The sequence below is a fragment of the Oncorhynchus nerka genome, linkage group LG20 (assembly GCF_034236695.1).
Source record: "Oncorhynchus nerka isolate Pitt River linkage group LG20, Oner_Uvic_2.0, whole genome shotgun sequence".
NCBI lineage: Eukaryota > Metazoa > Chordata > Actinopteri > Salmoniformes > Salmonidae > Oncorhynchus > Oncorhynchus nerka.
The window spans coordinates 13942728-13957047 of NC_088415.1; the positions used below are offsets into that span (position 1 = coordinate 13942728).

At 39.6% G+C, this 14320-nt stretch overlaps 1 protein-coding gene across 1 annotated transcript in view; it reads left to right on the forward strand.

Annotated features, from left to right (window-relative positions):
- slc6a8 (solute carrier family 6 member 8) overlaps window positions 1–12053 on the forward strand; it is a 29068-nt gene extending 17015 nt beyond the window's left edge. The window contains exons 8-13 of the mRNA XM_029621423.2: window positions 3417–3529; window positions 3878–4015; window positions 4126–4228; window positions 4400–4500; window positions 5819–5989; window positions 8105–12053. Coding sequence (XP_029477283.1) covers window positions 3417–3529; window positions 3878–4015; window positions 4126–4228; window positions 4400–4500; window positions 5819–5989; window positions 8105–8245 — 767 coding nt within the window. The 3' untranslated portion in view covers window positions 8246–12053. The remainder of the gene's footprint in view (window positions 1–3416; window positions 3530–3877; window positions 4016–4125; window positions 4229–4399; window positions 4501–5818; window positions 5990–8104) is intronic.
- The last annotated feature ends 2267 nt before the right edge of the window (window positions 12054–14320 follow it).

A 14320-nucleotide genomic window follows, 5' to 3' on the forward strand; every position in this document is an offset into this window, starting at 1 on the left:
GGCACGCCTCTGACATATCGCATGCTTTCACATCAGTGCTCTTGCATGTAACTTCCAAAAATAATCACATTAGTTTGCCAAATCAGTTAATAGTTTGTCCATTTTCATTCAGTGTCTTAGCTCTCTCTCTCTGAATCATTATTTTAATATAGTATTGACTTATTGAGAATAGTAGGGAAGTAGACGTGTGTAGTCCATTACTATCTGCACATGTTATTGGCTTCATGACAGTAGTTATACACACAGTCAGAAACACACTGGACTGAACCATCCTGGACTTATCATCTATGAAATCCATCTCTACATATCACAACATATTCTTTACTAATAGCATACTGAATTATACTAATATTTTACCCTGTAAGTTTAAATATTCACTATATTTATTCAGAAATACATTAGCACTATTATAATGTCGAACCCCGTGTAGAAGAGTAGTCAGCTATGACCATAGCCATGCTGTTAAGGAATGAACACAACAAATAAACCTGTCAATTTGAGTCACTCTTCATGTTCCCCAATTAGTGCAGTGCATACCTGTCTCCTCACCAACCAAACCATGCATGAGATTTTCAATTACTGGACCATCTCATCAAAGAGACGATCAAACTCAAGTACAGCAGGAAGTTTAAGACAGATACATCTTAGGGCTGGATTGAATCCTTCCAGGAAGTATCATGGAAGATCTGCGTTGAAATGGAAAGGTCATTTCTGATTGAGTCGTTTACCGTAAATGGAATCTCCATGAACGCGGGGAACATTGCCTTTAAATTTCAATCAAAGCTATACCGCGGATCTTAACGTGATTCTTCCGCGATACGAATTGAAACCAGGCCCTTAGTTTCATCTCATCATACTAAGCTAAATTGTACCAATTCCAATACATTGTTTTGGCAGTAGTCATCTGTAAAGACACCACTGGACCAGGATTTAACTGGAAGTACAACAAGGGTGGTCATAGAAGTATTATGTCTGTCATTTATATGACATATATTGTATTTTATTAGATATCTTAAGCTGTATCTGTAAAAGATCTATTAAATACATTCAATGGGACAATGATGATGATAGCTACATTTTGAAATCTGCAATATTTAAAAATATATTTTTGTCCTAAGGACACCCTTGGTGAACTTAAATAGTAGTATTCCTCTAACATCCCCCAGCACGATTCTGTTAACATAGTAGACAGACAGGGGACTTTGGACAGACAGTGTTACTGTGTTGCAGTAGCACAGTTGAGCAGGATTTTGTAGGAGGCAATTTACTAAGCACTGCTATTTACAGTGAAACCAATATTGAGTTAAAGTCCATCTGTTACTGCCTGCCCACACGCAGAAGGAGAGAGGTGGCGATGAAACTGATAGGCCTTGTTTAGCCCTAGTTACCCCTCTCATTTCAACTGTACAAATAGCTTTCTGTCACTCAATATTTACTATACTGGTACTACACATGAGTGCAGTTACTGTGTGTACATGTGTGTGTGTGTGTGTACAAGTGTGTGTGTGTGTGTGCGTGTGTGCGTGTGTGTGTGTGTGTGTGTGTGTGTGTGTGTGTGTGTGTGTGTGTGTGTGTGTGTACAAGTGCGTGTGTGTGTGTACGTGTGTGTGTGCGTGCGTGCGTGTGTGTGTGTGCGTGTGTGTGTGTGTGTGTGTGTGTGTGTGTGTGTGTGTGTGTGTGTGTGTGTGTGTGTGTGTGTGTGTGTGTGTGTGTGTGTGTGTGTGTGTGCAGGACTGCCTGGAAGAGTGTCAATAGGAGTGTGATTTTGTGAGAAGGTACATTAATGGATCTAGGCCCTGATTTTGGTTCAGCGTTAGACTCCTGTTTTTTTTGCAAGTTGGTACGAACGAAAGAGAAAAACTCCCCTTCCTCATGAATCTTCTTATCCTTTTAACAGGGTTTCGGTTTATTTTCCTCAGTCCCATTCTATATGACTTGTGATTGACATCAGTTCATTGATCTATATCTCTATATATCTATATTTTCGATTTTTTAAGTATTAATTTAAGGATTATTTAACCAGGAACTTTGCCTCTTGAGATGTGCACATCTCGCTTTCAAGAGGGGTCCTGGAGCTGACTACTGTTGAAGGTAAACATCTGTTATCTAATGACAGCATTTACACCTTAATCCAGCCTAGTCAAAATCAGAACCAATGACTGCATTGACCGACCGCAGCAGAGGACAGGGCTAGAGAAATCAAAGCAGTGACATGACAACATATTCCAAGCGTAGGCCCAAATTCCCAAATCTAACTTTACTAAACCCAAACACAATAAAAACATTAACGGTATAACTAACTTATTCAATAATTGTGTGTACACACAAGACACCTGACAAATTCTCTACCCCAGGCAGCAGCCCCATAGCCCCATAATCTGCAAACATATCCAGAGCAATTTGCAAAACATATGTGTTTTCAAGTTATTTTCTTATTTTTTTGTGTATGAACCTTGCAGTAGTTGCTATACCAGGACTAGTTCTGGTGGTGAAAGTACAGTGTCATACATCTTCACCTGTTCCATCCCTCTCATCTTCAATGAAAACATGGACCTATTTATAATGACACAACTCAAATTATCATTTATCTTGTGAAATTTGTATAGTTGAAGAAGTTGTAACTGTAAAGCAAATATTGACCACCTCTCTCTTTGCTACTTCAGTGCAGTGTGTCTATAAACTACAATCTAAATTATGGTTACAACCAAGTACAAGCGGAGTACAGCGAAAATCTCTTTATAATGCAAATATGTACCATGACCTTAAGTTTGTGAGGTCGCTATTATAGATGCGTTTTTATAGGTAGTGCAACTGTTTTACTTTTACTACCATAGTTAAGGCTACACAAGTTTAAATCTGCTATTTAAACTTGGTTGACTATACACTACCAAGTATTTACAGTAGTCAGCACATCCAGCCGTGTGACACTCACCTGGCTTAAATTAATGTTACTATAGCTCCTACTTATTCATATGCATTAATAAAACGTTTGTTTGAGCATCATAAGGCATGAGCATCATTGATTCTTTTGAAAGTACCTCACTAACAATATACAAAAAAAAAGCTAGAAAGCATGACGTTATACAATGCACATTGTTGTTAGACACTGAAATTATCATTATATCTAGCTACTGCAATGACGTATTTAACAACTAAAGCCGCACTACTGTTGCGTTGACGGAATGCACAACAACACAACAATAGAATCAGACAGGAGACAAAAAGGCAGCCAACATTGTCACATCCAGCTTTTGCACAATAGCACCTCACTCAGGTGCCTCTCTTTCTCTCTTTCTATCTCTCTATCTCCTTCTCCCTCTTTGCTGTACTGTACGTATGTGTGTAGAGTGTGTCTGTGTTAAGGGCTTAGTCTGAGCTGTAGGGTTGAGTCTCTCATCCCTACTTCTCTTCTACAGGTCCTGGCTTGGCCTTTATTGCGTATCCTAAAGCTGTGACTCTGATGCCAATGCCCCCGGTCTGGGCTGCTCTCTTCTTCTTTATGCTGCTCGTACTGGGTCTTGACAGTCAGGTAGGAGCAACCTTACACTACTGGACACAACACTTAAATGGTTGCCATTTGTTACAAACTTAGAGTATCTGGACCAGATTACTCTCAATCCACCAAAAACTGGTTGTATCAACAGTGTTTCTACCTCTTTTCAACCCCCCCCCCCCCCTCAACGTGACATCAAAGAGCATTTCCTAGTATTTTTCACTTAACTTTGTACCTAAATCCAATGACATGTTGTGTTGAATTCACATCAGTTGACAACTCAACCCAATGTAAATCAAAACTAGACGTTGAACTGATGTCTGTGCCCAGTGGGAAGCTTACTGAGTACAATTATATTTGTGTTTTCTCCTCTTCTATCCACAGTTTGTTGGAGTGGAAGGTTTTGTAACTGGGATTCTAGATCTCTTTCCTGGAAAGTATTACATGCGCTATAAGCGTGAAATCTCTGTGGCAATCTGCTGTTTAATGTGCTTTATTATAGATCTCTCCATGGTTACACAGGTAAGCCACGACCGTTTGACGGGCGCTGATTCCATATTGTGTAACATCCATATCAGATGGTAATCACAAATTATTCACAATGATGAATTATTTCTCATGTGTGCCAACAGGGAGGGATGTATGTCTTCCAGCTTTTTGATTATTACTCCGCCAGCGGTATGACCCTGTTATGGCAAGCATTCTGGGAATGCATAGTTGTCAGCTGGGTCTACGGTAAGAAACATTCACTTTTGTGACAATTGATGTATAAAGAGTAAATATAAGTTTTATTAGTCGTATGTACAGGATACACATGGTATATATCGTATACCAGTATTTGTAGTTGTGCTTGTCGTCCATTCTTAGACAGCTGGAGTCTCTAACCGTGCCATTCTGTGTGTACAGGTGCTGACAGGTTCATGGATGACATTGCTCGTATGATTGGTTACCGGCCTTTTCCTTGGATGAAGTGGTGCTGGTCGTTTATTACTCCATGTGTTTGCATGGTAAGTGATGTACAATACTATACACACACAGTGGTGTAGTGGAGGGCGTAAGCAAGTATACGCCGTATACCCACTTATAGTTCAGTGGGCATCGTGTACACTCAAGTCTTAATCCCCACGATGCATATCAAAATGGTGTAGTGGAGGTAAACACCGTATCATTTAATAAGGCTGATGGAACAGATCAGAATATCTAGCTTAAAATGTTGGTCAAGTATTATTTCTTCACACTTTAGGCACAGCAACGTGCACACGGCAGTAGGCCTTTGGGCAAATGTTCCAAAAATGCAATCTGCGGGAATATACAGTTCTAAAATGCGCACAGGAAATGCGCACGATTTCATGGACAGAGATGGAAGTATCTGTTAGATAGAGGGGAGATCTAAAGATGCAACAACGATCATAGGTTGCTCATTTGATTAGGATCATGCCTTTGGCTGCTAGACGATGAAATACAGTTGAAAGAAAACCAATAGAACAGGAGAAAGCATATGAGGAAGTCTTTATTAAATAATACCTCCACATTTGGTGGGATGCTGGGATTTTAACTATAGGCTACTTTGAAGCAAATTAAGACATGACTCATAATATGAAGTAAAACATGCAAGTTCCAAATAATGAATGAACATCTGCTAGATGGAAAGGCTTTCCCAAAAACCTTCTCTATTAAATGTTAACTACAAAGTGGTCTATGCCTACATGTCAGAATGATATCATGATTATTTTCATCAATCCAGTTGCCATTTGTTTTGCTAAATCCATCTCATATGTGTTACAACAACACCTCTAACTAAACAACAGTGCTAGGTGCATGCATATTAGAATTAAAGGGTAACTACACAAAAAAATATAAACGACTTTGATTTTTCCCAGACCTCCAAAGTGTTCTCCTGATGTGGTTAGAGCATTGTTATGGACTTAGAACATCCAATTTAGTTTTTCTACAAAAAAAAAAAGTGATTGAGAGCGAAAACCTGACTTAGTTGACAGGTTCATTCATCAGTGTCAATAGTAAGCCTACTATTAGCCTACTTGCACAGTACAGCTTGGATTGTCCTGACTGTGAAAGACCAATATGGGATTGATCATTTTAGGTAATTCAGAGTGTTCACTGTTTCTCATAGAATTTTTCACACAGGGCAGCTTTCCTTCGGGCCGTTTGAGAAATGTTTGTCAAATGAGATAATACCCACTTTTCCAGACACCAATACACCACTGTATACACACCTCTAGTCATGACTACATAGCCTGTCATTGTACATTTGTGCCTAATTGAACTGCCTGGTAAAATAATCATGTTTTTTTTGTCCTTCCAAAGGGTATCTTCCTATTTCACCTGTTCAACTACAAGCCTCTTACCTACAACAATACGTATGTGTACCCATGGTGGGGTGAGGTGATTGGTTGGTGCATGGCTCTGATGTCCATGCTCTGTATCCCTGTCAGCGTGTTGTACAAGCTCTGCAGGGCCACGGGAACCTTCAAGGAGGTCAGTATCAATATCATACTGTGCTCCTTACCAACATGGGTGGCAGCTAGCCTAGCAGCTAGAGGGTTGGGCCAGTAACCGAAAGGTCGCTGGTTTGAATAACCGAGCCGCCAAGGTGAAAAATGTATCGTGCCCTTGAGCAAGGCACTTACAGTGAGGGGGAAAAGTATTTGATCCCCTGCTGATTTGGTACGTTTGCCCACTGACAAAGAAATGATCCGTCTTATCATTTTGAAGGTAGGTTTATTTGAACAGTGAGAGACAGTATAATAACGAAAAAAATCCAGAATAACGCATGTCAAAAATGTTATAAATTGATTTGCATTTTAATGAGCGAAATAAGTATTTGACCCCTCTGCAAAACATGACTTAGTACTTGGTGGCAAAACCCTTTTTGGCAATCACAGAGGTCAGACGTTTCTTGTAGTTGGCCACCAGGTTTGCACACATCTCAGGAGGGATTTTGTCTCACTCTTTGCAGATCTTCTCCAAGTCATTAAGGTTTCGAGGCTGACGTTTGGCAACTCGAACCTTCAGCTCCCTCCACAGATTTTCTATGGGATTAAGGTCTGGAGACTGGCTAGGCCACTCCACTTAATGTGCTTCTTCTTGAGCCACTCCTTTGTTGCCTTGGCCGTGTGTTTTGGGTCATTGTCATGCTGGAATACCCATCCCACGACCCATTTTCAATGCCCTGGCTGAGGGAAGGAGGTTCTCACCCAAGATTTGACGGTACATGGCCCTGTCCATCGTCCCTTTGATGCGGTGAAGTTGTCCTGTCACCTTAGCAGAAAAACACCCCCAAAGCATAATGTTTCCACCTCCATGTTTGACGGTGGGAATGGTGCTCTTGGGTTCATAGGCAGCATTCCTCTTCCTCCAAACACCACGAGTTGAGTTGATGCCAAAGAGCTCCATTTTGGTCTCATCTGTCCACAACACTTTCACCCAGTTGTCCTCTGAATCATTCAGATGTTCATTGGCAAACTTCAGACCGGCATGTATATGTGCTTTCTTGAGCAGAGGGAACTTGCGGGCGCTGCAGGATTTCAGTCCTTCACGGCATAGTGTGTTACCAATTGTTTTCTTGGTGACTATGGTCCCAGCTGCCTTGAGATCATTGACAAGATCCTCCCGTGTAGTTCTGGGCTGATTCCTCACCGTTCTCATGATCATTGCAACTCCATGAGGTGAGATCTTGCATGAAGCCCCAGGCCGAGGGAGATCGACAGTTCTTTTGTGTTTCTTCCATTTGCGAATAATCACACCAACTGTTGTCACCTTCTCACCAAGCTGCTTGGCAATGGTCTTGTAGCCCATTCCAGCCTTGTGTAGGTCTACACTCTTGTCCCTGACATCCTTGGAGAGCTCTTTGGTCTTGGCCATGGTGGAGAGTTTGGAATCTGATTGATTGATTGCTTCTGTGGACAGGTGTCTTTTATACAGGCAACAAACTGAGATTAGGAGCACTCCCTTTCAGAGTGTGTTCCTAATCTCAGCTCGTTACCTGTATAAAAGACACCTGGGAGCCAGAAATCTTTCTGTTGAGAGGGGGTCAAATAGTTATTTCCTCTCATTAAAATGCAAATCAATTCATAACATTTTTGACATGCGTTTTTCTGGATTTGTTGTTGTTATTCTGTCTCTCACTGTTCAAAGAAACCTACCATTAAAATTATAGACTGATCATTTCTTTGTCAGTGGGCAATTGTACAAAATCAGCAGGGGATCAAATACTTTTTTCCCTCTCTGTAACACACATGCCCTCACAAAACCTGTGGAACACTCAACACAGTTGAATGGTCTTTTTGAAACATTGGTCAACATTAATATTTCTATTAGATGATGAAAATAATGGTGAAGACTTAGCATCGAGTAAGGGAGGGTGGAAAGGAATAAGCCGTGGGAAAAATAAAATGCATAACATACGAAAGTGTAAATAGTTAAGGGAAAATCGGAACGTGGAAACCTCAGTTGACAGCATGTAGCCTACTCTTTGAATATAGCTTTTTAAATTTATTTTAATTTCATTCTCACCCATCAGAATGAGTAATACAGCAGTTTTATTAGTATGGGTCTCCATGTCCTAAAGGAACATGTTTTCTCCTCCTTCAGCGTTGGGAGAAGCTGACCAAACCACAATGGGGTCCCCATCACCTTGAATACATGGCGCCTGATACTGACATAAAGAGCCTGGCCTCCCTCTCTGCCAGCACAGAAGACAACAAGGTTATCATCTTTGAAAGTGGTATGTAGGCTGTAGCCTACAGGAAAGCCTTTGACAACACTCTAAAGACCAGATGATAATTTATGTAATAATTGATGTATTCATTTGGGTTGATGACACAATCAAAAAGGAATCACCTGGTAATTATGTGCAATTAATTAGAGGATGCAGATAATGTACACAGACGGTTCTCAACACCTATACAAAATCAATTCACAACGGTCTATTGGACAGTCGATAATTTTCACCTGGGATGTTGATAATCAATGTCCTGATTGGTCCATTCTATAAACAGGTGCCGTATAGTCTTTGGGGGGGGGGGGGGGTTGATCTGATACCCAAACTGTCCCTCCCTGTCTGTGACTCCATCAGGCCAGAGCCATAGTCTACCAATGTGTAGCCCACCACCTCACCCAGTATGGCAGAATTTTTACAGGCTATCTTTAAGACTGATATGGAATTCCTTGAAATTACACATTACTGCAAGACCAATCATGTGGTACGGAGGGTTTGTGTATCAACCGGTGTAGTTCTCCTTCATAAGAAATCTTGCATAAAAATCTATTTGGCTAATTTGATACATGAAAATATATGTATTACACATTGAGAGTAAGCATTTCAGGGTAAGGTCTACTACACCTGTTGTATTCGGCGCATGTGACAAATAAAGTTTGATTTGATATATGAATATATAATTAAAAGCATTTGTTCAATTGATATTATATCATATACTGTATAATACACTACAGTTTGTAGGTTTGGCTGAGTTGATATATAAAATACAGAATTTTTTCCAATTGACTTCAATATTCTGGCTTCTTTAGGCCCCTGAAGTTATGTAGTTGCCAAACTGTCAAAATGACCATCTTTGATCATTGAGCTTGTGTGTAATGTGTCTTTCATGGCGACAATAGTCCTCAGAACTTTAGACATAAACTAAAGATTGATTCAGTGCCAAAATGGAGCATACTTGTCATTCTCTTGTTATTGATAGAGAATGGTTTTGGTTGCCATATACACTATCTATTTTTATTTGCCTAGATCAGTCTGATATATATCGTGTCTTCCGATTTAACTGTCTGATGTTTGGGAACATCTTGAAAGCAAACAATGCAGCTCTTACTAATGAAGCAGTTTAGATGCCTTGAAACATTTTCATTGATAAGTGTGTCTACAGATATATATTTTTTAATCAACAATAATCACTAAATTGAACTGTTCTGTAAAGATCTAAGATCACTCTTCTCTAATTCAAAAAGGTGACTGGCTGATATATTGCTCGTAATGGCCATTAAAAACAAATGATCCGATACTTCCTCTGGCATTAACTTGCAAAATGATAACTTGGCCAAGTGGTAAGGATTTACCTCATATTTCAACCAACCTATTGTTACAAAGACAAGTACATCTCTGCAGCATGTAGGAGGACAGTATTTGGATCTAACTACAACATTGCCACAACAAGTAGCTGCTGTGCCATTTGCCAGTGACTGGAACAGGGTGATGAGTAACTAACTGCAAGGTGTTATATCGTGAGTTTAACTCTGAGTATTACACACACAGTATTAATGTTGCAGCCGTACAGGAGCTGGACACGTAGATCATTGCCTTATGTTGTTTGTCTTAAATCTAGAGCCCATATGTCAACTCTGACTAGCCATATTCTTACCTGGTCCACTGAGGAACAGTCTTGAAGATAACCAAATGGAAATTCTGCCATTTACCATGATATGGATAACATATGATTTATTTCGATATTGAAAAGATCATTAGAATGTAAAATATATTAAATAATGCAATGCTAAAAACTACATTTGCACATTGTAAAATATCTCGCTAGCACTTTAAAAAAAATGGTGTTAGAATAACAATTTTTGTTTTGTTTTACATATTGTAAAATAAATCAGAGATTTTATTTTGTGAAGGCTTTTATTTTGCTTATACATACAGTATAAAAAAATATATTGAATATCATGTGTGTTATATTTGAAAGAGTTTGATGCAGTATGTAATTTTGATGAAGATTTCTAAGGGGAAGAGCATGTGCCATTGAGATGCTGCGATGCAGTACTACTCAAAAGGCTTGTGTGATTCATAACACACAGAAGGGATTTTTGGTTTCAAATATCAAGTGCTCCAGTGTTAAGTAGCCTAATAGATTATTTGTGTGTGTTTAATTACAGTATTTCCCTCAGACCACCCAGAGCTCAGTTAAACGTTAATATTTCTCAGAAAGACCTAATTTGGTCCACGCAACACAGGAGTATTAATTTGATTAAGAATTAAAAGATTTTGGAATATTTTTTTTACTTGGGATTTCATCATTTTCAACATATTTCACGTCTGGCTTCAAGTGTAATTTATGTTCTCTACTTAGAAGCAGTGTGCTCTCATTTGTAAAAATAATAATAATAATCATTAAGATTAAAAGGTCCTCTTTTGTGGCAGATATTACAGAATTTGACAAGAAACAAAACTCTCTTTCTGTATATGCCTATTGACTATCTGCCACGGTTCTCCTACACTAAACCTGGCATATAGAAAATACTCTAATGCTCTCCCACCTTTCAAAATTGAAAACCACATGGTAAAAGTGGTGGGTTTGGTTGTTGGTTATGAAACTTTGAGTCAGAACAAACATTCCCTCCTAAATGTAGTGCTAGAACTAAATGCGCCTTTCATACTGTTGGTCTATGGACATATGTAAGGATGAGGACACAAGGCAAGTTTTATAGCAAGGCTATGGTAAAATAAATGTTAAAGTTAAGAATCTATTTTAACAATGTTTTTTTTACATTGGCTTTCCTTATAATACTCCTAGATTATAGCCTGGGTTGGTCAAAAGGTGAAACATTTAAATGTAGTCATTAAATGTAGAAAATCTAAATGAAATATACATAAGCAAAATCATATGTATGGTGTCATCTTTTGCGCTCTGCCAAATTGTTCTTGACAGTATCTTTAATCCAAAGTATGACTCACAAAGGGGAAATGTTGAATTGATAATGAAAGCTTTGTGGATCTATTCCATATCATACAAAATGGTTAAAAAATGGAATAGATATGAAAAAATACTCATTCCCCATTGCTGAATATGATTTGTTTATTTTAAAATCTACATGAAGTCTTTTAAAATGTTCTGTTTATTTTCATAAACTATACAGACCAATTACCATAGTTACCATGGAATATGTTGTACTGTAATGATTGTATACAGTACATTAAACTGGAATATCCATCATTAGCTGATAAAGACTAACGCTAACCAACTATGCAAAGCTGTAAAGAAACACTTGTTGCGACAGTTGACAGTTGAATAGTTCTTATGGCATCTGCTGTATGATTGACAGTGAACAGATAGTAGTGCAAATGGGGCCACAACTCTCCCCTACACAGCTATCTCTCTTCCTCATCCCCTCTCCTTTTCCACAATGTCATTTTGAGTTTTGTTTTCACAAATCTCACACAAAGGCCTGGAAAGAAGGGTACAATCAAGCCTGAGAAAATGGCATTTCATCATCCACTGAGTCCTTTGGCAAAGGATACTGTCTTGAAAAAGATATAGTAACACTGTTGACTTCATCTAACTGTTATTGTACTCTGTATCGTGTAAGATTTAACATCAGTCTTCCATTCATAACATAGAATAGTGATAGAGAGATGACTGTAAACCTATGTTGACATCCCAAGTGTTCCATCAACCTTGTCCCTCACAATTTATGAAGGGATTCATGCTTAATACCACTGTGATTCTGTGCTAAAAATCCACTCGCCCTATTCAAAATAACAAAATGGCAATAAAACTAACTTCAATAAAAAATATTCTGTCTTTGTGAATACATTTGAAATTGTCGAACCAACTTTCAACAATTACCATTTGAAACATCTCCGGTTTCATTTGAATCCAAAGTTTTTACGTTTTATCCCATATTTTCAACTGGCAGACACTTAGAATCCCACCTTGTTACCTGGTAACCCTGTAATGGGTTCATGGTTCTGAGCTTGCACTGTGAACAGGTGGGAAAAGTCATTTTATGATCAAGAGGTTAATTCAAGCGCACATCACTTTATTAATCCAGAAAATTATTTTCACAGAAATTGATAGGTATGAACCTCGGAGCCTGTAGGCATTAGCTAACAGCAGCAGTACGTTACCCACTAATTCAACTCACACCATGGTCACCACTGTAAGGGGAGGCAATGGGATAGTTAATGCAGTTCAAACCGGTTTTAATGACAAATGCCCAGTTTGTCAGTGAAGTGCAGCTGCCATATTAAGCCAGGGCTCCAGCATGCTAAAGTTGGTTGGCTATGTTTAGCCAGTGCCCTCTGAGCTCTGGGCTATTTCTGTCTGGAGTCTAGAGCAGGTCGGCCTTCAGTCCCAAACTGTATCTGAGAGGGACAGCTGCCCCCCTCCCAGCACCTCAGATACCCCAAGACATCCCCAGAGCAGGAAGCCATAGACACCCAATAGTGATGGGGTCTGATCACATTGGATTGACTGGCATTGAAGCCTGGAGGTTAGCTGTTACAGATCACATTGGGTTGACTGGCATGGAGGCCAGCTGTTACAGATCACATTGGGTTGACTGGCATTGAAGCCTGGAGGTTAGCTGTTACAGATCACATTAGGTTGACTGGCATGGAGGCCAGCTGTTACAGATCACATTGGGTTGACTGGCATTGAAGCCTGGAGGTTAGCTGTTACATATTACATTGGGTTGACTGGCATGGAAGCCTGGAGGTTAGCTGTTACAGATCACATTGGGTTGACTGGCATTGAAGCCTGGAGGTTAGCTGTTACAGATCACATTGGGTTGACTGGCATTGAAGCCTGGAGGTTAGCTGTTACAGATTACATTGGGTTGACTGGCATGGAGGCCTGGAGGTTAGCTGTTACAGATCACATTGGGTTGACAGGCATGGAGGCCTGGAGGTTAGCTGTTACAGATCACATTGGGTTGACTGGCCTGGAGGCCTGGAGGTTAGCTGTTACAGATCACATTGGGTTGACTGGCATGGAGGCCTGGAGGTTAGCTGTTACAGATCACATTGGGTTGACTGGCATGGAGGCCTGGAGGTTAGCTGTTACAGATCACATTGGGTTGACAGGCATGGAGGCCTGGAGGTTAGCTGTTACAGATCACATCGTCAGCTGAGTGGGTGATTCTTTCCTCTAGTAGAGATTCTGAGGTTATGTTTCAACGGCAGGTGAAACGTCTCCCTGCTCACTTACAAGCTAGTCTGTTCTAACTCACATTTTTGTCAATAAACAGACGCTCTTATCCAGAGTGACTTACAGATACCGCATTCATCTTAAGACAGCTAGGTTGGACAACCACCTATCACAGGCATAGTAAGTACATTTTACCTCAAAGTAGCCGTCAGCTAGTAAGAAAATAATTCATTGCAAGTCAGGTCTACCATAACGGACAGAACACTTGAATGCAAACAAAGGACCAACCAATGTCAGATGATTTACCCAGAAAAACTGAAGCAGATAGTTTATCAGTGAGTGGTTTGGCACCAATCTCAGCTCAGGGTCAGATTACTGATTAGCAGGAAAATAGTTGATGTTTTACTTTTGGTCAAAGTTCAATTACTCTTTGGTTATTTTAATTGGTTGTCAAACAGTTGTAGAGAACACTTCACTCAGTTCCTAAAGTGTACTAGTAGTTATTGACTATCATTTATAGAATCAAACATATGCAACACAAGTATTTGAGCGTCTATATTCATCGCTTATTTGGATGCACTTGTCACATGGACATACCCATCCCAGCCAGAACACATTCTTGATGGACATCGACAGGTTGGTTGTTTATCAACAAAACTGACACGTGCACAACAATGGGGCAAAACAGACGTGGTTGGCAACATGTCAACTATATTTAGTCTCTATGTTTATTGAAAACAAATACATGTGCACAATGAGCACTTGTCTCAAATATATTGTTACAGTTGCTGGTTAGCTAGCGAGTTTTAGCCATATTAGCATAGGCATGACATCAGTCCAAACAAAACATGGTATCAATAACAAGATGAGCTGAAACTAGCCACCTATGATTCCTCAAAAGGCAGGTTCTTGTCATTGTTGCTAGCTA